The 22,099-nt window shown below is 45.4% G+C and overlaps 1 protein-coding gene across 1 annotated transcript in view; it reads left to right on the top strand.

Annotated features, from left to right (window-relative positions):
- The window catches only part of LOC103274580 (protein kinase C beta type-like), a 204,809-nt gene extending 183,207 nt beyond the window's left edge, over nt 1-21,602 (top strand). The window contains exons 5-8 of the mRNA XM_021705915.1: nt 438-566; nt 18,564-18,655; nt 20,886-20,953; nt 21,581-21,602. Of these exons, the coding sequence (XP_021561590.1) occupies nt 438-566; nt 18,564-18,655; nt 20,886-20,953; nt 21,581-21,602 (311 nt within the window). The remainder of the gene's footprint in view (nt 1-437; nt 567-18,563; nt 18,656-20,885; nt 20,954-21,580) is intronic.
- Nucleotides 21,603-22,099: the final 497 nt, after the last annotated feature.

Genomic DNA, 22,099 nt, shown 5'->3' with positions numbered 1-22,099 from the left:
ATCTTGAAAAATGGGAAACCTTGACAATTTGGGGCAGATGTTCCCACAAGACTGGGGGGGATGCAGCTGTTTTACACTTGACCAAGTCCTTGCCACAACCTCTCCCTACCTCCCCCAACCTCCCCACCCTGGCTTCCCTCAGTCATGTGGCCAGTGGCCACATTGAAGTTAGTTACTCTGGCTTCAGCGCCATTGGGGTGTTGGGGGTGCCTGCTTCAGGCCACACCCTTGGCCTTCAACGGGGAGCAGACAAGTTCCATCTCCTTTGTCCATCAAGGATTGTGGGGAAGAGTTGGAGAAGCCCCTCTGATGAGATCTGGCAGGGCAGGTTAGTCTCAGCTACCTGGAAGGAGGGGAACGGGAAGGGCCTCCCGTGGGCAGATGTCTGCGGCCCCCACCTGGCCATCCTGAGCCATGCCCCTCTCTCTGTCGTGCAGCCTGCATGATGAACGTCCACAAGCGCTGCGTGATGAATGTGCCCAGCCTCTGTGGCACTGACCATACAGAGCGACGCGGCCGCATTTACATCCAGGCGCACATCGACGGGGAAGTCCTCATCGTTGTCGGTAGGTGGCCTGGGACTCCACTGGGTGCTGGCTTTGTTTGACCTGTGTGATTGAGGAGGGGAGGATGGAGGAGAAATGGGGTGGCGGGGCAGAGGCAGGGGGTGTGACATTGCTTCTGCCCCCCGTGACAGGCCTTCCTTGCAGTGGGGTCTTTAGAAACTACACCCCCAAAGCTAGAGCACTGCAGGCTGCCTTGAGCTCAGAGAGGGGTCGCCTGAATCCCTTAGACTTCTGACTTTCACAGGTGTCCCTAACTCCCCTTCTGTCCCTCTCACTTTCCCACTCTTTCTCTGTTTCTTTTGGGGTGTGCAGTTCCATTGCCTTTATTCAGATAGTAGAGAAGGGAAACTCCATTGTTCCCCAGACTTTCCCAGCGAGGAAAAAGGGTCTCAATTTGGGAGAATATGATATCTTAGGGAGAAGGAGAGATGGGGTGTGCCATCCAGGAAGTACTCCAGGGCTTTCCACATATTTGAAATATTCCTTTCTGTAACCTGGTGGTGACTATGCTGGTCCCTGCTAGGGACCCTCAAAAACCCATGGTTTATTTATTTTAAAATGTGTATTTATTCTCACATGTTTAAATTTCAGTCACCTTCAACGTATTCTCTGTTTGATGTAATACACTTATTGAGATGCTTTCCCCACTGCTCAAAACAGTTTTTGAACTTGTCAATTTTGGTGCCTTTTTGTGCTTCTGCTGTTTTTTTTCCACCTCTTCCATGTTGGCAAAGCATTTCCCTTTCAGGTCTTTTTTCATCCAGGGAAACCAAAAAAAAAAAAAAAAATTGTTGCTCGGAGTGAGACTGGGCGAATAGGAAGGGTGGGGCATGGGAGTCATGACACTTTTGGTCAAAAACTGTTGAACACTCAGCACAATGTTGGCTGCATTGTCATGGTGGAAGAATCAGTTACCTGTTTACCACAACTTGGGACATTTCTTCCACAAATTGCGACACAACCTTCTCAAAACTTCAAGATAAAAACTTTGGTCAACAGTTTGATCTGAAGAAACAAATCCTGAGTGTACTACAAGGGGTCGACACTCCAAAAGATAATTCTGGTTTTCTAGGGGTCTCCCCTCGTGTTCTCAAGTATTTTATAATGATTAGAAAGAGGGCTGGTACAGCCTGCTGAAAAGATGCAGTCAAATGAGAGGAGATGGGAATGGGGTGTCTGTGGTTCATGTATCCAAGCAGTCAAGACACACTTGACTCTGACACTGAAAATCAAGCAAATTGGAGTCCAGCTGCTCTGGCCAGGGCTCAGCTGTGAGCCATGGCAAAAACAGCACCAAACTGACCTGGAATGGAATGAAAACTTTGAAAGAATGCTCTCTTATGACTTGTGGACAAACTGCTGCAGACTTTGTGTAAGCAATTAATATTTTATTTTTTATTTTTTTGAGTTGGAGTCTCACTCTGTCACCCAGACTGGAGTGCAGTGGCCGCTCCCGGCCACTGCAGCCTCGACCTGCTGGACTCCGGCGATCCTTCCGCCTCAGCCTTCTGAGTAGCCGGAATTACAGGAGCGCGTTAACAAGCCCGGCTAATTTTTTTTTTTTTATTTTTTATTGTAGAGATGAGGTCTCGCCTGCCCAGGCGGGTCTCGAACCCGCAGGCTCAGGCAATCCACTCACCTCAGCCTCCCAAAGGCGCGGGATTACAGGCTGAGCCACCAAACCTGGCCAGCAATTAATATTTTAAAGAAGGTTTTATGAGTTGGTAACTTAGAAAGTTGATCATGGAAGGGATTGATTTTACAAAAATTTGTCTGTTTCTGAGGCTTCAGAATGGTTCCGAATCTATGATGTACAGAACCCTGGGTTGGGAAGGGCTTTATCTAAATCATTTAAAAATTGAAAAATACTTATCCCTATAAAAGAATTTTATTTTAGTTTTAATTATTTATTTCAAGGATGTGGGGTACCATTCAGGGTTAGATATACAAATGTTCACTATGCAGGTACCCTTGTTGATGAGGGCAGTGTTTTGATGAGGGCAGCATCTCCCCTGGCAGATTCCCACTACTGCCAGTCATGCCTCCCCACCCCCAGGAGTTTTCTACTACTGCCAATCCTTTTCTTATAGTATTACAGTAACTGTTCAAGGTCCGCTTATGAGTGAGAACATGTGATACTTAGTTCTTTGTTTCTGTGATAGATCACTTAGTATTATAGCCTCTAAGTCCATCCAAGTTGCTGTGAAGTTCATAATTTTGTTCTTAGCTGGGCTCGGTGACTCAGCCTGTAATCCCGCGCCTTTGGGAGGCTGAGGTGAGTGGATTGTCTGAGCCAGCGGGTTCGAGACCCGTCTGGGCAACTTGGCGAGACCTCATCTCTACAATAAATCAAAAAATTAGCCAGGCATGGTGGCACGCGCCTGTAGTTCCAGCTACTTGGAAGGCTGAGGTGGGAGGATTGCCGGAGCCCAGCAGGTCGAGGCTTCGGTGGCCGGGAGTGGCCACTGCACTCCAGTCTGGGTGACAGAGTGAGACTCCAACTCAAAAAAAGTAATTAATTAATTAATTAATTTTAAAAACCATAATTTTGTTCTTCTTTATGACTGTGTAATATTCCATTGTACCACATTAAAAAAAAATCTAGTCCTTTTTCGATGGGCAGTATGGTTGGTTCCATATTTTTGCTATTGTGAACAATGCTTTAATAAACTTATGTGTGCAGGTATCTTTTTCATAGCGATTTGAGTTCTTCTGGGCATATTCCCAGTAGCAGGATTGCAGGGTCATATGGAAGATCAATTTTTAGATCTCTTAGGAATAGCCAAACTGTTTTCTGCAGAGGTTGTATTAGTTTACACTCCCACCAACAGTGTAGAAGTATTCCCTTTTCCCCACATCCTCTCCAGTGTCTGTTGTTTTTTGAGTTATTGATGATGGCCATCCTGACTGGAGTTAGGTGGTATCTTGGTGTGGTTTTAATTTTCATTTCTTTGATGACTAGTGAGGCTGAGCATTTTGTTCACGTATCTTTGATCGCTCATATGTCTTCTTTTGAGAAGTGTCTATTCATATATTTTGCCCACTTTGTCATGGGGCTGTTTGTTTTTTTCTTTTGGGCACGTTTGAGTTCCTTGTAGATCCTAGATGTTAGGCCTTTGTCAGATATACAGTTAGCAAATATTTTTTCCCAGTCTGTGGGCTGTCTCCCTGCTCTCTTGATGGTTTCTTTGGCTTTACAGAAGCTTTTCAGTTTGATGAGGTCCCGCTTGTCTATCTTATCTCTTGTGGAGTGGGCACTTGGGATTTTTTATCAAGAATTGGTTGCCAGTTCCAATTTCCATAAGGGTGGTGCCTGCATTTTCTAAGGTTCTTATAGTTTGAGGTTTTGTGTGTAGGTCTTTGATCCATTTAGAGTTGATTTTTGTGTATGGTGATAGGTAGGAGAAAGACAATTCTTTTAAACTGAGGTTTATGAAGCCCAGTGAGCTTTTAGAAAATGTGTGTTTCGTTGCGCTATTTTTTTCTCCGAGCAGTGGCCTGCTTCCCAGTGGGATGCTTGGGGCCCCTAGGGAAGAACTCCACTTTTAGAGGTTCAAGAGACGCTGGTTTTCCCAACTGACTAAACTTCCCGGTGCCTAAGGACAAAATGAAACTCTGCTGTCCTCTAGTGTCATTATTTAGAAACTACACTGGCTCAAAAACACTGCAGAAAGCCAAAATTTAGTGACCACATGGGATGCGCAGAGCTCAAAACCTTACATGCAATCTCTTTCTGTCCTCATAGCAACACTGCAAAATATCTCTATCCTTGTTTTATAAATGTAGAAACCAAGGCTCAGAGAAGTTATACTTTAAGAATTCACACCATTAATAACAACAATAAAACAATAGTTGGCATCTATTGAGTCTTTTAATGTGTCAATCATGATGCAAAGCACTTATAGGCAGTATCTTATTTTCATTTTTTTCAGCAACTTTAGTGAGGTAAGTTATTCTCATTCTACCCATCAGGAAACAGGCTTAGAGAGTCACATACTTCCTCACACACTTCCTCACCTAGGTCTGTTTGACTCAAAAGTACGATATATACTAGGTTGTTTTTGTTTAGTTCCCCTGCCTTTCCCCCACCTTATTTATTCCTTTCATCTTTGTCTACGTTGCCTCTTATGGGCATTCCTTGGGGAATCTTTGTTCTTATGTGGTACAAAACAATGTTTAAGTTCAAGGTCAACATCTTCCCCTTAATCATAGATATGCTCTGGCCTTTGAGAGTCATGATCACAAGCCAGTAATCTCAGGCAGTCCGGGTACATACACATACACAGAAGCTCTATCTATGTCTTGGGGCTGCTGTAAGTACCACAATCTGGGTGGTTTAAAACAACAAGCATGTATTTTCTCAGTGCTCTGGAGGCTTGAGATCTGAAATCAAGGTGACAGCAGGGTTGGTTCCTTCAGAAGGGCATTGAAGGAGTCTGCTCCATGACCCTTCTTAGCTTCTGGTGGTCACTGGCAGTCTTTGATGTTTCTTGGTTTGTAGATGCATCACTTCAATCTCTACCTCCACCATTCCAGGTGTTCTTCATTGTGTGTCTGTATTCAAATATCCTCTTCTTGGTCGGTCACAGTGGCTCATGGTGTAATCCCAGCCCTCTGAGAGGCTGAGGCAGGAGGACTGCTTGAGCCCAGGAGTTTGAGACCAGCCTAGGCAACATAGCAAGATCTTGTCTCTGGAAAAAATAAAAAATAAAAAAATAAGTGGGGTGTGGTGGCATGCACCAGATACTCAGGAGGCTGAGGTGGAGGCAGAAGGATCACTTGAGCTCAGGAGGTCATGGCTGTGTTAAGTCATGATTGTGCAATTGCACTCCTGCCTGAGTGACAGAGTGAGACCCTGCCTCAAAAAATTTTTTTTCTAATTGGGATACCAGTCATTGGATTGAGGCCCACCCTAATCTAGTATGATCTCATCTTACCTTGATTGCACAAAGATCCTGTGTCCAAATAAGGCCAACTTCACAGGTACCTGGGTTAGGACTTGAGCATATCTTTGTGGGACATAGTTTGCCCATTAGGAGAGGTAAGGAAGGGAGGAAAGTTTGGTTCCCTTAAAGTTAGGGGCAGAATGTCTGTGTGCTTAGGGCTCTGGTAGCATGAATTAAATAGACCAGCATTTTAATAGCACTTTGTGCTTGTCCAAGTGCTTTGATACTGGGTCACCCAAGGTAGGTAGTGTTGCCATCACAGGGAAGGGAAACGAAGACTCAGCAAGGCTAACAGCCTGACCAGTGTCATATGCAGAGCAGGGATGAGCACCTGGGCCTCTGATTCCATATCACAGTGCCCTGCAATTGCCCCTTCACCATGCTGGGCAGTCTGTACTTAGATCGGCTTGTTGATTGATTGATGATAGAAGCGCCCTGATACTTTAGCTGAGTTCTCTAAAAATAGAGCCGAGATGGAGATTTTTGCTCCAGTAATTTATAGGGCTGCTCATCGGAAGAGAGGAGTGAAGGAAGCAGCACAGGACAGGGGAGAAGCCCAGTGAGGGTCTGGCCTCCGAGGAAGATTACTTTAGCCCTGTCCTAGAAGGAGCTCTGGACCAGGCATTGGAGAATAGAGTTAGTCCCATCTTGAGCCAGGGGCCTGGTCTATCCTAATCTGGGTAAGTCAGTGCTATGGAATATCTCATATCTCCCCCAAATTGGTGCGTTGAGTCCCTAGCCCCTGCCCTGATGGTATTTGCGGATGGGACCTTTGGGAAGCAATTAGGGCTAGATTGGTCCATGAGGATGGGGCCCTCATGATGGGATTAGTGTTTTTATAAGAAGAGGAAGAGAGAGAGAATACTCTTTCTCCACCATGGCAAGACACAGCTAGAAGGCAGCTATCTGTAAGCCGGAAGTGGGCCCTTACTAGGAACTGAAGTTGCTGCCTTGGTCTTTGACTTTCCAGCCTGCAGCACTGTGAAAAATAAATGTCTGTTGTTCCATACAGTCTATGGTATTCTGTTGTGGCAGCCCTAGTTGACTAATAATAGTCACTGCTTAGGCTGATGGCAGTGGAGGCAAGAAGGTAGAGTGGTGACTTCTCCCAGCTTCTTCCCAGGCTGGTGGCTTCTGCCTAGCTGATGGCAATTATCTGGGCATGGGGGCAACTGTGAGCCATTACACACAGTAGCCAGGGGCTGGGCACATTGGTCAGCATGGAGGGGAGCTGGGCAGGGTCCAACAGCATCCAGGATACCTGAATATCCCTTGAGCTCCCAAGCATCATTCTGGTTTCATTGTTGGGACTCCCAGCCCCTCCTCACTGATCTTGGTGAGACAGATCAGGGAGGAAAGCACACTGAAGGTTGCCTGGGAGACTCCCCAGCAGTGCCAGACCAGAAGAGGCCTGGTGGTATTTGTTGAATTGCCTTGCCTCATCCATACCCTAAAAGCTTGTGCGGTGTTAGGACTTGGTCACTCATCACCTGCCAGGGACACTGCCATTTGCCTCAAATGTCACATACTCTTTGGAAATCTCAGTATCTCCATGTTTCCTGGAAGGGTTCCTCTTTCCTTTGGCTACTGAAATCCAGGTTGTGTATCTGTTCTTAGACTTCACGCAAATCAAGATCGGAGTAAATCTGATCAGTTCTCCTCCTTTTAGAAACCCATCAATGGTTTTCCATTGTCTTTAGGACAGACTAAATCTAACATGACGGTCTTATCCTTTATTCTCTGTCTGCTCCCCTTTTCATCCTTGGTTCTCTCCAGTCTGTCATTTACCAAAGGACATCTGCGTATTCTGTCCCCTCTGTTTGCAATGCTTGTCTTTGCCATCTTCTCTTCTTCTAGCTATTAAAGAGAAGTAAACCTTACCAACCTCCCTCTCTTGTAGACACTTATCCTGAACTTAAACTTGTGTCCGTTGTGGTTTTCAATTGGGTTTGATTAGTGTCTGCATCTTCTACAAGGCGTTAGCTCCATGAGGGCGGGACTGTGTCTGCTTTGCTTCAGCACTCTATCCCTGGCACCTAGTAAAGGGGTTACCACTAAATATTTGTGGAATCAGTGGATGTGTGTATGAATGAGAAACCACTGGAGGAACTTGATGGGTACAAGGCCTCCATAGGATGGTCCCCAAATTAGTGCCTTCTGACGCTTAGCAGATAGTCCAGCTTACACCAGTATTCTTATAGGATGCAGAACACACAGAAAATCTGAGTACCAGATCCAAGGCCAACAGCAAGTATCACTGAAACTGGGACCCACCTTTGAGTTGTGTCCCTGCCTTGTTTCCTTGTCAATGCAGAAATGATACAGAACAATGGGACTTGCAGAATCACAGGAAACTGTATTGACATCATGGTGCCCATCAGGATCATGAAAGCAGGCAATACAATATCCAGATCAGAGCAGTAGAATGCTCTTGAAGTTTATGAAGCCTGGATCTTTGTACATGCAACGAGATCTTATTCAACCTTTTTTTAAATTCAGTGTCCCCCGCCAACATAACAACTGGCATTATTCTTTACATTCCCATGTACATTGCAGCCAGCTTCAAATCCTTAGCTATGTCCACCTTTGCATCCATGATTATCTCTCCCAAAAGTTGAAGCTGTTCTTTAAAAAAAAAAAAAGCAGAACAAAACTTTTTTTTTTTTTTGATGTTTCTCTATGGAACTCTCACTCAGTCTTACCATTGTATTGTGTTGTATAGAAACTTCTCAGACTGGAAAATCTCCCAGATACACTTAGGTTTTTCCTATATATTGTGGTATTTAAATATTTCCCAATATCTGGCATCCACACATCAAAAGAAAAAGAGCACCTAAGGGGACAAAGATTTTTGACAGGCTATTGGGGAAGGTTGAAGGTCATATCAGAAGGGCCTTCATAAGCACTCTCAGGAAAAAGGAAACTGATGTTGAAGGCTCCGGGAAGACCCTCTTATTTAAAGAACTTTTGCAAGGTAGAGGTGGTATTTGCTATCATGAGAACTCTAGCAAGGTGGAAAGAGTGCTAGAAAACCCGCAAGGGCTCTTCACCTGGATCTTCCACTTGGGTATCTTCCTTCTAAAGCCAATATGGCAGAACAAGACTAGAAGACCAGAGGGTAGTCCTGGGCATGCGCCATACCTGAGGGAGAAGATAGGGGGTGGGAGATAGGGGTAGTCTGGGGTGGTTAGGTGTTCACAGTGTGAGAAGGGTAACATGCTGTAGGCAGGAAGGTGAGACAGACTCTTTCGGTGTTCATTCATTCACTCATTCAGGAAGGGCCTGAGTACCAGGTTGGATCCACTGATAAATGCAATCTAGTCACTGACCTCAGGGAGCTCAGGGCCTAGTGGGAGAAATAGACACAGATACTTGTAATGTGGCAAGTCGTGTGATGGTACCATGGGAGCACACAGAAGTTTCTAGAGGGAAGCTATGAGTTGAGTCTGTAAGTTCTGTAGGAGCTATTTGAATGGGGCAGTTTTTAGGCCAGGGAAAATGAGAAATATAATTCTAGCTATTAATTAATTTATTTATTTGAGTCAGGGTCTCACTCTGTTGCCCAGGCTGATTAGTGTTCTCTGTTGCACAGTGGCATGATTATGGCTCACACAGCCTCAACCTCCTGGGCTTGGACAATCCTTCCACCTTAGCCTCCTGAGTGACTGGGACTACAGATGTGTGCCACCATACCTGGCTAATTTTTTTATTTATTTTTTGTAGAGATGGGGGTCTCACTATGTTGCACAGGCTAGTCTCAAACTCCTGGGCTTGGGGGGGGTGAAGGGGACACAACATCATTAAGGGTACCCACACTTTACCTGTATGATGACCACGTATGTACCTAACCCTCATTTGTACCCCACGTTTTAAAAATAAAATAATTAAAAAAAAAACAAACTCCTGGGCTCAAGCAACCCTCCTGCCTTGGCCTCCCAAAATGCTGGGATTATATGTGTGAGCCACTGTGCTTGGCCCTAATTCTTGCTTTGTTTACTGAGCACTTACTTCATGCCAGATGCTTTACATAGATCAACGAATTAATATTCCCAGCAATTCTCTGTCATAAATATTATTGTTTCCACTTTCTATTTGGGAAAATGGAGCCACAGTTCCAGTCAAGTAACTTGCAAGAAGTCACACAGTGAGTGAGTGAGTGGTGGGTCTCAGGTTTGAGCCCAGGCATCTGGCCCCATGACCCACAGTCTTAGTGTGATGCCGCATCCCTGGCTGAGGCAATGTGTTATGCAGAAGCGTAGAGACCAGGAGTGGCAAGGGGAGGAGAGAGCACTCCCTGTTGAGTGCTCCCTTCCCTATGTTCTGGGAAATAAACTCCTTGAGAACTGATTAACTCACTCTCCTAGTCATCTATACATTCAACAATATTTATCAAGCTTCTACTGTTTATCAAGCGTATTCTAGACCCTTGGGATACAACAGGGGACTCTTGCCTGGACAAATTTCATGACCTGGAGTCCTGCTAATTCTCTGGCACCCTTGAAATATTTTCTCACCTTTCTTCCTTTTATTAACCATGGAGACTCTGCTTCTTGTTAGGTGAAAATTCACTGCCCTTTGAGTTGTCTTCAAGATACTCGGTGTTCATAAATCATAAATACCTTTCTTTCTTTTTTTGAGTTGGAGTCTCACTCTGTTTCCTCATGGCCACTGCAGTTTCAACTTGCTAGCTCGGCTGATCCTTCTGCCTCAACCTTCCAAGTAGCTGGAAATACAGACATGTACCACCACGCCCAGCTGAATATTTTATTTATTGTAGAGACAAGGTCTCACCATGTTGTCCAGGCTGGTCTTGAACCTGTGGGCTCAGGCAGTCCTCTTGCCTCTGCCTCTCAAAGTGTTGGGATTACAGGCATGAACCACCACCCCCAGCCATAAATAGCTTTCTTTAATGTGATCTCTTTCATCCTCTCTAAGGGTTTGGGCGTTTGGAACACAGTGTCAGAATAACCTGAAACTTCCTCTGAGCTGGCTCTCTGCTTGGGAGGGAAAGAGAAGAGGAGAGGAAAAGGGAAATGTAATGAGGAAAAATTTGATAGATTCATATTTCCAAATGTTACCCAGTCATGCTTGCATCGATTGTGAGAATACAATGATCGTAAACTAGGCCGCTAGGGCCCACTAGGGGGCAGTCTCTGCCTTTAAAGTCATTCCTCCCCAGAGGCTCTTTGAAGAGATGACCCAGGTTGTAAAACCACAGCACTGTCATTTTCCATAATAGAAAGTCCTGCAGGGAACAGCTGGGTTCCCCAAGACCCAAAGAAAGGTTAGTAAGACCCTGTTCTGGTGGGGCTTATCTCCCTTTTACGTTACCGGTTTGTCATTTTCCCCCTACGCTTCATTACGAAACATTGCTCACATACAGCTAAGTTGAAAGAATTTTATAGCGAGCACTCATCTGTCCACCACTACATTCTACCACTAACATTTACTACATTTGCTTAATTGCACATCCGGCTATCTAACTATCCGGTCATCAATCCGTCTCATTTTTGATACATTTCAAAGTAATCTACAGATGTCAATGCAGTTTCCCCTAAACACTTCACAAACTACACATCATCAACTAGAATTCAAAATTTAGTTCCAGTTTTTTTTTTTTCTTGTAAGGCAAAATTGACATGCAATGATATGCTCGTATCTTAAGCATACAATGGCTGAGTTTTGGCAAATGCATATGACTCTCACCCGAAACCCTATCAAGTTAATCCTCTTTTTTGATGTCACAGCTGTCACTGAGGATTGGATGAAAGCTATAAAACACTGTCCTCAGAGAAATACCCCTATGTAGGCAGACATGCATGCATGTCTCCACACACCCCAGACATGCCCATGAGCTCTGGGAATTGGGGCATCCACTTGCCCCTTCAACTACAGCATACCTAATAGCTGTTAGTCTTTTTTTTTTGAGAAATTGTAAAGCAGTAAAGTAGGTTTGTCGAAAACTCTTTGTTGTGGACTCATTGTACAGTTGTAAATTCTCTTTAAAAACTCAAGACATCCACATTATTTTGCTTTTCCTCTGTGTTATTATAATGAAGAAGTTGAGTTGAAGCGTATCTCCATCTGTGGAACATCTACCATCTTTCTCAGTGCATTATAGATAGCCGTCTGTGCACCCCAGGCGGCCAAGGTAAGGGTCCCTTGTCCACCCTTCCTTTGAAGCCAATCAAACTTGTGTGGTTGTAGTTGGGTGTTCCAGACATTGACATCTGGAACATTAGACTGGTCATTATCAAGGCCTCTGGGATGGCCTCCCAAAGTGCTGGGATTACAGACATGAGCCACCACACCTGGCAGAATCTGCATTTTAACAAATTCCCGGGTGACAGTCATTGTTTCCAAATGCCTACCAAATTGCATTGAAGAGGGGAATTGCCAGGACCGACAGGACTCGTTCCTGCCTTAGGGTGGTCCAGCAATGTCCATGGAAGTATGTACATATGTACGCATTTTGACTCTCAAGTTTCCCTTTTGGGAATCTATCCTATTGAAATGAAACATCAGTATGAAAAAAAAAAAAGCACAGAAGAAACATATTTAGTGATGTTTATTGAGATTGAAAAAATTGGAATCAGTCTAATTAAGGTATACCTATCTTATGGTATATTAGGCAGTTGTTGAAATCAGTGACTTAAAATGAGTATGTGGAGCTGGTGATGGTTTTCTTGTTTTGTTTTGTTTTTTTAAAAACAACTCTTGTAACATAGCAAGCAATGTCTATGTAGTTGCTTACGTATATACTGTTTTTTATAAAGATCAAAAAATGTGTATATTACTACAGGTCAATTCTTTTTCTATCTTTCTTTTTTTTTTTGAGTCAGAGTTTTGCTCTGTTACCCAAGCTGGAGTGTAGTGGCACAATAACAGCTTACAACAACCTCAACCTCTTGGACTCAGGTAGTCCTTCTGCCCTAGCCTCCCGAGTAGCTGGGATTACTGGCACACACCGCCATACCTGGCTAATTTTTTGATTTTTTTTTTCCTCCCTGTAGAAATGAGGTCTCGCTATGTTGCCTAGGCTAGTCTCGAACGCCTGGGCTCAAGCAATCTTCCCATCTTGGCCTCCCAAAGTGCCGGCATTACAGGTGTGAGCCACTGTGCCCAACTGGGTTGCATAAAAATATATTTAATTTGATCTCATTTTGAAGAAATAAGCAACAGTAACAGATACTTCCTAGTGTGAAGTTATGTGTGTATATTTTGTAACCTATGTGTGAAGACAGGTGTGAAAGGGTGAAAAGCAGATTGTAAACACTGAGATTGCAGCAGGATTGGGAATGAAGAGAGGCCAGGGCGGGAAGGGAGATTAGTGTCCTCTTGTTATCTGTTTTAGTAAGTGTTCTCTGGTTGCAATAAATGCATATCACTTTTGTAATTTTTGAAAATTAAAATAAAAACAGAAAACTCTCCAGGAAAAATGAATTTAAGGAAATGTTCCCAACAACAATGTAAAAATTGAGTGGATAATGCCAGTGACAGGGTGTTGGTCACTTTGAGGATTGTTGGGTGATTCTCAGTGTGGCCAGACCCTGTGTGGATATTTCTGAGTTTGTATTGCCCCTGATTTCCATCTTGTGTCACATCCATTGTGTGGGCTGGTCCTGTTTTCTGGGCTTCATGGTGTTTGTCTTTTTTTTTTTTTCCTTTTTCAGTCTGTCTCTAACATCATCTTTGGGGAGTCTGTGTCCTGGAATCGCCTTCTCTTCTCTGTGCCTCTTCCCTGGCAGGCCCACAGTGCCCACCCCCAGGCCCACCCCACCTCCAGGTGTAAGTTATTTGACTTTAAAAAAATTTCAAACACTCTGCTGCCTTCCAATCCTGTTTCCTATCGTGAGCCTCCCCATGTCTTAGACTTCACATATCAGAAATCACTGTGGGTCCTGGTGGCACTGGGTGTGGTCATGGAACTAGCTGGCTTGGCATTACCTGGGAGCTTGTTAGAAATTCAGAATCAGCCGGGCTCGGTGGCTCAGCCTGTAATCCTGTGCCTTTGGGAGGCTGAGGTGAGTGGATTGCCTGAGCCTGCGGGTTCGAGACCCGCCTGGGCAACGAGACCTCATCTCTACAATCAATCAAAAAATCAGTCGGGCGTGGTAGCGCATGCCTGTAGTTCCGGTTACTTGGAAGGCTGAGGCGGAAGGGTTGCCGGAGCCCAGCAGGTCGAGGCTGCGGTGGCCGGGAGCGGCCACTGTACTCCAGTCTGGGTGACAGAGTGAGACTCCAACTCAAGGAAAAAAAAAAGAATTTCAGAATCACAGTTTCCACTTCCAGCCTGCTGGATTAGAATCTGAACTTTTCTTTTCTTTTGAGTTGGAGTCTTGCTCTGTTGCCCAGCCTAGAGTGCAGTGACACGATTGCAGCTCGCCAGAGCCTCAAACTCTTAGGTTCAGGTGACCCTTCCTCCTCAGTCTCTCGAGTAACTGGGTCTACGGGTGCATGCCACCATGCCTGGCTGATTTTTTAAAATTTTTTGTTGCTATGTTGCCAGGCTGGTCTCAAACTCCTGGGCTCAAGCAGTCCTCCTGTCTTGGCCTCCCAAAGTGCTGGGATTACAGGCATGAGCTGCTACCACGCCTGGCAGAATGTGCATTTTAACAAAATCCCCAGGTGACTTGTATGCACTTGAGAACTGAAGAGGACCGGCTGTAGACAACCACAGTTGAGATGGGAAGAATGCGTCTTGTCCACTAGGTGGCAGGCCTTACCGTGCTCTGCTCCTGCCTGGGGCGCCACAGGTGGCTATGCCTGCAGTGGTGTCTACCTCCAGCCCTACCTTGGCCGTGACAGTCCATCAGTCGGGAAGCTTTGGTGTCGGTGCTGCCTGGGCCAGAATTCCCTTCCACTGGTGACCCGAACCTACCTGCATGTCCTGGCATGTGCCTCACTTAGCATGAGCACAAATGTGAGCTCTGGTTTGAGCCTTTTGAGTAAAATGACCCAGAGTCTTTCTTGCCGGCCTTGGCTTTGTCTCCTGCCGCCTCAGGGAGAAGGCATACCTCTAGGTGAGCCTCCCTGTCACCAGCCTCTGGCCTGCTTTTCTCATTGACTTGCTGCAAGTCTGTATGAATGATAGGCCAATATGGTCTATGATGACAGAGGAAGTTTCCATGGGCTTTGGAGTCAGACTGGGGTTCGAATCCTGGCTCCCCACTTGTTCAAAGATATTTGAAGTGACCGGGCACTGCTTACAGACAAGGCTTCTGTCTCGTGGTCTGTGTGTTCTTTCTCACAATGGGAGAATAGGAAGCAAACAAAACACTTGCAGAAAATTATAAGGGCCATAAAGGAAATAAAATAAAGCCACGTGAGATGCTAGAGCATGGCCGGTGGTGTGTGTGTGATAAGCAGGGACAATGGCATTTAGTTGAGACCTCAGTACAGGCAGGAGAGAGCCACCTTGCTGACAGGGAAGAGCATGCCAGGCAGAGGGAACAGCAAAGGCAAAGACCCAGAGGGTAGCTTTATGCATTACAGGAACTGACAGAAGGTAGGCGTGGCTGGAGCCTCGGTGTGGGTGAGGGGCGGCTGCTCCTGGAGGGTAACCAGGTTGGGTCAGGTAGGCCTAGTGAGCCCCGAGGTGGGCTTGGTTTCATTCTAAGTGCAGGGAGATGTTGGTGCTAGGAGTATCCAAGGTTGCTCTGTTCAGGGCCCACAACCACCCTATGAGAGCACTTTATTTTCCTCATTTTACAAAGGAGAAAACTGAACCCTAAAGAATCTGAGCAGGGTGTGGTGGTATGTGGCTGTCACCCCAGCATCCCAGCACTTTGGGAGACTGAGGCTGGAGGCTGAGGTGGGAGGCTGAGGCGGGTGGATCGCTTGAGCTCAGGAGTTCGAGGCTGCAGTGAGCTGTGATCACACCATTTTACTCTAATTTCCAAGACAGCACATGGAGGAGGAAGGCTGTGTGCCCAGGATCCACCTGGCAGATTCTAACACATCAGAACAGATGTTGGAAGGTCCGCTCTAAGGCTCTGAAAAGTATGAGAACATAAGAAACATCCAGCATGTCGGGGAGAGAGAAAGGAGGTGGTTCAGTGTTGACGATTTCCATAGTTTTATCCTGCAGTGATTTTAAGGCACAGGTTGGGAAGAGTTTAACCTCAAGGTCTTGGAGAAGACCTGCTTCTCCTTTGCCTGTTGCCTCGCACCAGGGTCAGGCTTTCTTGTGATTGGAGTTTAGAGAAGGGAAGGAGGATGAACTGAAGGCAATCCCAGAAGCTCCCTGGAGGAGGTAGGATGGGCTCAAGGTAGAAGGGTGAGGGAAGCGGGGAGACCAATGGCTCACACTTACCCAGATGCTGTTCTGGGCACCGTGGGACACAAAAACCTGTGGGAGATGCGGTGCCAGCCCCTGAGCAGCCTTTCTGTCTGGTTGGGGTTCTTTGGTCTGCTACTAGCAACAAAAGCAAGATCAGCAACACTTCCTGGTAATAAACACCAGGTACTCTGAAAAGCTTGTTTCCCAGTCATCTCATGTATCCTATCAACAACCCTATGAGATACTTACAAGAGCATCTTCGAGATGCTCTTGTAAGTATGAGAAAACGGACTCACAGAGCAAGGTTACATAGCTTGCCCAAACCACACAACTAGGGAGATATGGAGCTGGGACTTGATTCTAAGTAACTCATTACAGATAATTATGCTCTTGAATACCATCTATCCCTCCACTAAAGACATCAGTGGCATGGTGATGGTGCATGATGTTAAAAGTCGCTACATTTTCTAAAATCCTTCCTATGTGCCTGGCTTGTGCTAGGAACTCTACAAGCGTTTCTTTGGATAATCCTCTGAACAACTTTTGCTGTTGCTGCATTTCTCCCCATTCTCCATAAGAGGAAACTGTGGCTGAGGACCTGGCTGCCTTGTACTGATGGAGGCTTTACTTCCTAGGGCACCATTTTTCCTAACAATTCCTGCCAGTCGGTTTTGCAGCTTTGGGAGTTTGTAAGCCTGTGAGGCTAAAGATTATTCCACTTGTTCAAATTGGCCTGTCTTTTTGCAACAAGACAGATGTCATTGGTTAAGGCCTGCCCAAGAGACTGGCTTCACTCCTAGGTCATAAGAAACAGACAGACAAAGGAAGCTTTCTCTCTAAACCTCACTGTGGTGGGGCCAGGGGACGGGTTATGTGATGCTGGCAAACCCAGGGGATGGGTTATGTGATGCTTGGAAGGTAAGGAGTACTCAGGTAAACCAGGAAGACAAAACAAGAGTACCTACCTCCTGGGGCTGTTGAGAGAATTCCACTGCTAGTATACATTAAGAGTTTTGGACACCACCTGATATGTACGTGGGCACCCTATGTATTTATTATTAATCTGATCGACATGGTCTACCTAACCCTTTCTGAGTTTCCTGACTGATTTTTGCCTGTTAACTGGTTTTGGAGTTTCCTATTTAGTGACCTTTTTTTAATGTTCCCCCAAAGTGGCCATGTCAGGATGTGGTTTTTCCTAGGTAGAAGTCCAGCTTCCCAGAGCCCCTGCCTAGAATAGGCAGGCAGAGAGAACCTTAGTCAGAGCCCTCCCCCCATAAATCAATGTTAGCTCTAGTTTATTTCTGCATGACTCTTTGTGTCACAGAATAGCCTGGAAAACGTTTGGCACTTAAGACAAATCTTTTACAAAGCAATAGGGCATCTGAGCTTGCTTGTAGTGGCCACACCAGTCTACCTAAGATGTCCTGAGAGATGATGTCACACAACTGGGGTATTCAGGGGAGCTGGTTTCTAAGCCTATTGCTTTGAGACCTGGCTTTCATTCTGTATTCAGCCACAATTTACTACTAAGCCTGCACCAGGTGCTTTAAGAGGACCATCTCATGTGATTCTCACCTCAAACCTTTGAAGTCGTATCCCCATTTTTCAGGTGAAGAAACTACAGTTTGGAGAGGTCCAGTAACTCATTCAAAGTCCCATAGTTACTAAGTGGCACATCCAAGACTCAAACCCTGGGCTGTCTGATTCCAGAACCTGTGCCCTTACCCATGATCCCGGCCTCCTCCCCTGAGGGCCCGGGGCAGCTGGAGCTAGTGGAATTGAGGGCGGCCAGAAGATGGGAAAGCAGGGAGGTGGGGGAGGGGGAGGGATAAAAATAAAGTTCACAGCAGTATCCCAAGAAAGCATTCTCATTTAAAAATAACTGGAAAATATCCAGATACAAAGTAGTTTGAGCAGAGGGGAGGGAGCAGAACCAACTTCCCATCTTAGCATCATGAGTGCTGAGCCTTGTAAGGTTCCTGTATCATTCAGGGAACGAAAAACACTGTGAGTGTCATGGAACAAGGGATTTGCTGTAGAAATTAGACCTTACACAAACTTGGAGGTGCTGGGGATGGAAAGGTCTGGAGGGGTGAGTCAGGGAATCAGAGGAAGAACTATGGTACAGGTGGACATGTTGGAGTTGGTAGAGAACCCAGGAAACAAAGCACATCAAACTGCTGAAGGTAGATATTGATGAATTTCATGAAACTTCTGCTGATCCTAGGTTTGACACAGGTGAACCCCCAAATCAGGGCTCAACCCAGTAGGCCAAGAGGGCTCTTGGCTTCATGTAGGAAAGAATTCAAAACAAAAGCAAGTTTATTGAAACAACAGAAAGCAGGCTGTTCCATAGGCAGAGTAGCCCATAGACTGTTGACTGACTACATTTATGCTCATTTTTTGATGATATGCTAAGCAAGGGGTGAATTATTCATGAATTTTCCAGGAAAGGGGTGGGGAGTTTCCAGAATCGAGAATTTTTTCCCTTTTTAAACCACATAGAGGTAACTTCCAGGAGTTGCCATAGTTATTGTAAACTGTTGTGGTGTTGGTCGGAGTGTCTGTTAGCTTGCTAATAAGTTATAATTAGGGTATAATTATATACCAGGGCAAGCAGATGTTGTGTTGGATGCCATTTTGGTCTTAGTAGTCTCGGCTGGCTTCGGCTGGTCTTCTCACTGCATCCACTGTTACAGGAACTTAGATCTTGGTCTTGTAACATCTGTCTTGGGAAACTTAGTCCTGCCATATCCCTTGTCTCAGTTTCATCCTTCAAGTCATTCAGGACAGGTGTGCTGACAGCCTTCCACTTATGTGAAGACACTTCTCGGATGCCCCACAATCTTAATTCCCAGGTGAGGCTGCCCCAACTCCTACAGCCATTTGTTTTCTAATCACTAATCCACAGCCCACAACCACAAATGCTGCATGTTACAGGCAAGTATGCTATCAACACCAACTCAGAACAGCACTCCAGCTGGAGCAGTTTCCCTATAAAGCACAATGCCCAGAGCGAGAAAGAGCCCTTCTAGGTATTGCTGAGGAGAGAGGGATTGTCACCTTACTAGTTCTAGACCAGTGGCTTTCAAACCTTTCTGCCTGCAGCCCTATGAGAAATAGGTTTACATATCGTGCACAAGCACACACACATTGCACAAACAAGCACATTCACAAATGAAACCAAACTGTCATGAACCATTACCTTTACTCGTGGTAGCTATGTACTCTGATACATTCTCTTCTGTTAGGTAGCCTTCTGTTCTGTTCTGTTTCTCTTCTATTTCCTGTAAGAAATTCTTTAAGGAAAATAGTCTTACTCTGTAAATGGATTTCACTAACTGTTGACAAATGTGTCATAACCCACCATTTGAAATCACCATCCCAGACAATATAATTCTCTCTCTGCATGCTATGATGACAGTACTCGCTTTGGGGGGTTGGGGGTATGGCCAGCCACATCACACCATTGATTTATCTTGGGTTTACAATTAAACCTTGCCCGTCTACCACATCAGGTGCTGCTAGCTTGTATTTCTCATATCTTCGTGCAGATTTTTTTGTTTTTTTTGTTTTTCCCAAACTGCAGGATGAGTCCTGATACATTTCATCTCATTGGATTTGGTTCTTTGGTCCAAGGCCATGCTGAGAACCTTCGAATCCTATTGCTTTTGTGAGAGCGTCTCTGGACGCCACCTCTCCAGCACCATTCTTTGCTAGGTCTGTGCCACTTCTGCCCCAATTCCCATGGAAAAAGATAACTTATTGGCCGGGTTCATTGGCTCAGCCTGTAATCCCAGCACTTTGGGAGGCCAAGGTGAGTGGACTGCTTGAGCTTGCAGGTTTGAGAACAGCCTGGGCAACTTGGCGAGACCTCATCTCTACAATAAAAATTAAAAATAAAAAAATAATAAAATAAAATAAAAATTAGCTAGGTGCTGTAGTACATACCTGTCATTCCAGCTACTTGGAAGGCTGAGGCAGAAGGATTGCCAGAGCCCAGCAGGTTGACGCTGGGGTGGCCATGAGTGTGCCACTGCACCCCAACCTGGGCGATGGAGTGACACTCCAACTCAAAAAAAAAAAAGGTAGCTTATTACTCATAGTTCCCAAAAAGATTGAGCGTGTCACCTCAAGAAGAACCACATAGAAGAGTACCAGGGCCTGCCAGGAGGCAGTGGCAGCAGAAGAAAAATGTGGGTGAGAACCTTTACTGTCATCTGTGGGAAGGAGCAGGTGAGACAGGGCAAGTAGACTTGGGACTGGCTAGTTTGAATAATTTCCACAGGCTTTGTGTGTAGCAGCTGTCTCTCTAGATGCCGGGTACCTGCCTGGTCCTGGGGTGATCCGGGCAGCAGAATAGTGACCTGGAGTTTAAGGCCTCAATTAAGGAGGTGGTTGAGGGTATACACTCACTTTGGATTGATTGATTTGCATGTGGAAGGTGCAGCTGCCATGAGTCCTTTACTATAATATCTCTAGGAATTGGCTAGCCGTGGAAGGTGCAGTTTCTCCAGGATCAGCAAAGTTCTAAGATGTCGGAGCATCAGAAATATAGAAAATGGAGCCAGGTGTGGTAGTGCACACCTGTAATCCCAGCTATCTGGGAGGCTGAAGTGGAAGGATTGAGTCCAGGAATTTGAGACTGTGGTGAGCTATAATCGCACCTCTGCACTCCAGCCTGGGTGACGGTGAGACCCGAATCTAAAATAAAGAAAAGGAATACAGAAAATAAAAACATATGACTAATACATCTTTAACTATTTGTTAGGTCACACTCCCAGCCAGGGCCTCCAGAATGTTAGGTCAGGCCCGCTGGGGGTGTGGGTATCTGGTGTGCGATCCAGTGCCATGAGTAAGATGCAAAGAATTGCACAGAAGTTAGATTGGGAAATACAGTTTATTTAGAAGGTAAATTAGAAAGAGAGAGAGAGATTGATTCACCTCCTCAAAGTAGGGAAGGGGGGCCAAAGCCAGGAAACATGGCATTGGCCACAGCCCAAAGAACACATGACCACACCAGAGTCTAGTAAGGCAATGGCACCCAACTACTTGAGGTCTAATACTTTTAATCCTTCCTTTTGATAGGGGAAGTTCGTTAAGGTGTTTGCCTGGTGGTGGGCTCCGCGTCATCATGAAGGAGCAGGCAAGCGCAGGTACTGACGTCAAGTGATGGACAGCAGGCAGATGGGTGGGTTAGTCACGTGATTGCTGCCAGGGTGGTGGGGTCTGTCTATCATGAAGGGCTGATTAGGTTAACTTGGGTCTTATGGGTGGAGGCAAATACTTGAAATAGAAAAGCTAATTAACACAAAAGAAGCCTGGGAGGGGGTTGTAAAGCAATTATCAATAGCTACCTCTGAGAAACCACTTCTGTCCTTGGCTGGTAATTAGAGGAAAAGAACTGCTAGAAAAACATGAGATTTAGGCATTGTTAAAATGGCTGCTTGTTGGGTATATTAAATCCATGTTATGTCCTTTCACTATTTTTATTTATTTATTTAATCAAACTAGTATAGACAGAGAGTTAAAAACCCCACTGTGCCCTGAAGAGCTTACAATGAAAAACAATGTCTCCCCTGCCCCAACCCCAGTACCATTTAGCAGAGCGGTGCTTCTCAAACTTGAACTTGCATCAGAATCATCTAGAGAGTGTCCCATCCCCAGAGTTTCTGATTCAGTGAAACAGAAGAATGAAAATTTGAGTTTCTAACAAGTTCCCAGGGGACCTGGGGACCATGGACTTGCAGTACACTGTTTTTAACTCTTAACTCTTTCTTCAGGTACTTGGACTCTATATTTTAATGACATGCTCTGTCTATTCATTTCACTATTTCATAGCACTGATTTCCTGAGAAGATTTTAGCTCTTTGATACCATCCCTCTGGTCCTCTCCCCGCACACAGCTGCAGGACAGGTGTATCGCCATTTTTAGTTCACTCATTCAGCAAAAAGCTATTATTTTAAGCATCTTCTATGTGTCAGGCATAGACTTAGTCACAGGGAATTTGTCAGAGAACAAGACAAAGTCCTCCCTCCATGGAGCTTATATTCTAGTGCACGGCTTGACAAACATTTTCTGTTAAGGGCCAGACAGACTTTGGAGCCATCTAGTTCCTGTCACAACTGCTCTACTCTACTATTGTAGCACAGAAGTGGCCACAGACAGTGTGCCAGTGGATGGATGTGGCTGTGTTCCAATAAAACTTTATTTACAAAAACAGATGGTGGGTTGGATTTGGCCCTTGGGCTGTAGTTTGCAGACCTCTGTTGTAGTGTGTGAGTCAAAAAATAAAGGAGTC

The sequence above is a fragment of the Carlito syrichta genome, unplaced genomic scaffold, assembly GCF_000164805.1.
Source record: "Carlito syrichta isolate Samal-C Ts95f unplaced genomic scaffold, Tarsius_syrichta-2.0.1 Scaffold314813, whole genome shotgun sequence".
Classification (NCBI taxonomy): Eukaryota; Metazoa; Chordata; class Mammalia; order Primates; family Tarsiidae; genus Carlito; species Carlito syrichta.
Note: the sequence above shows the minus strand (reverse complement) of the source record. Positions and strands in the feature narration are given on the sequence as shown.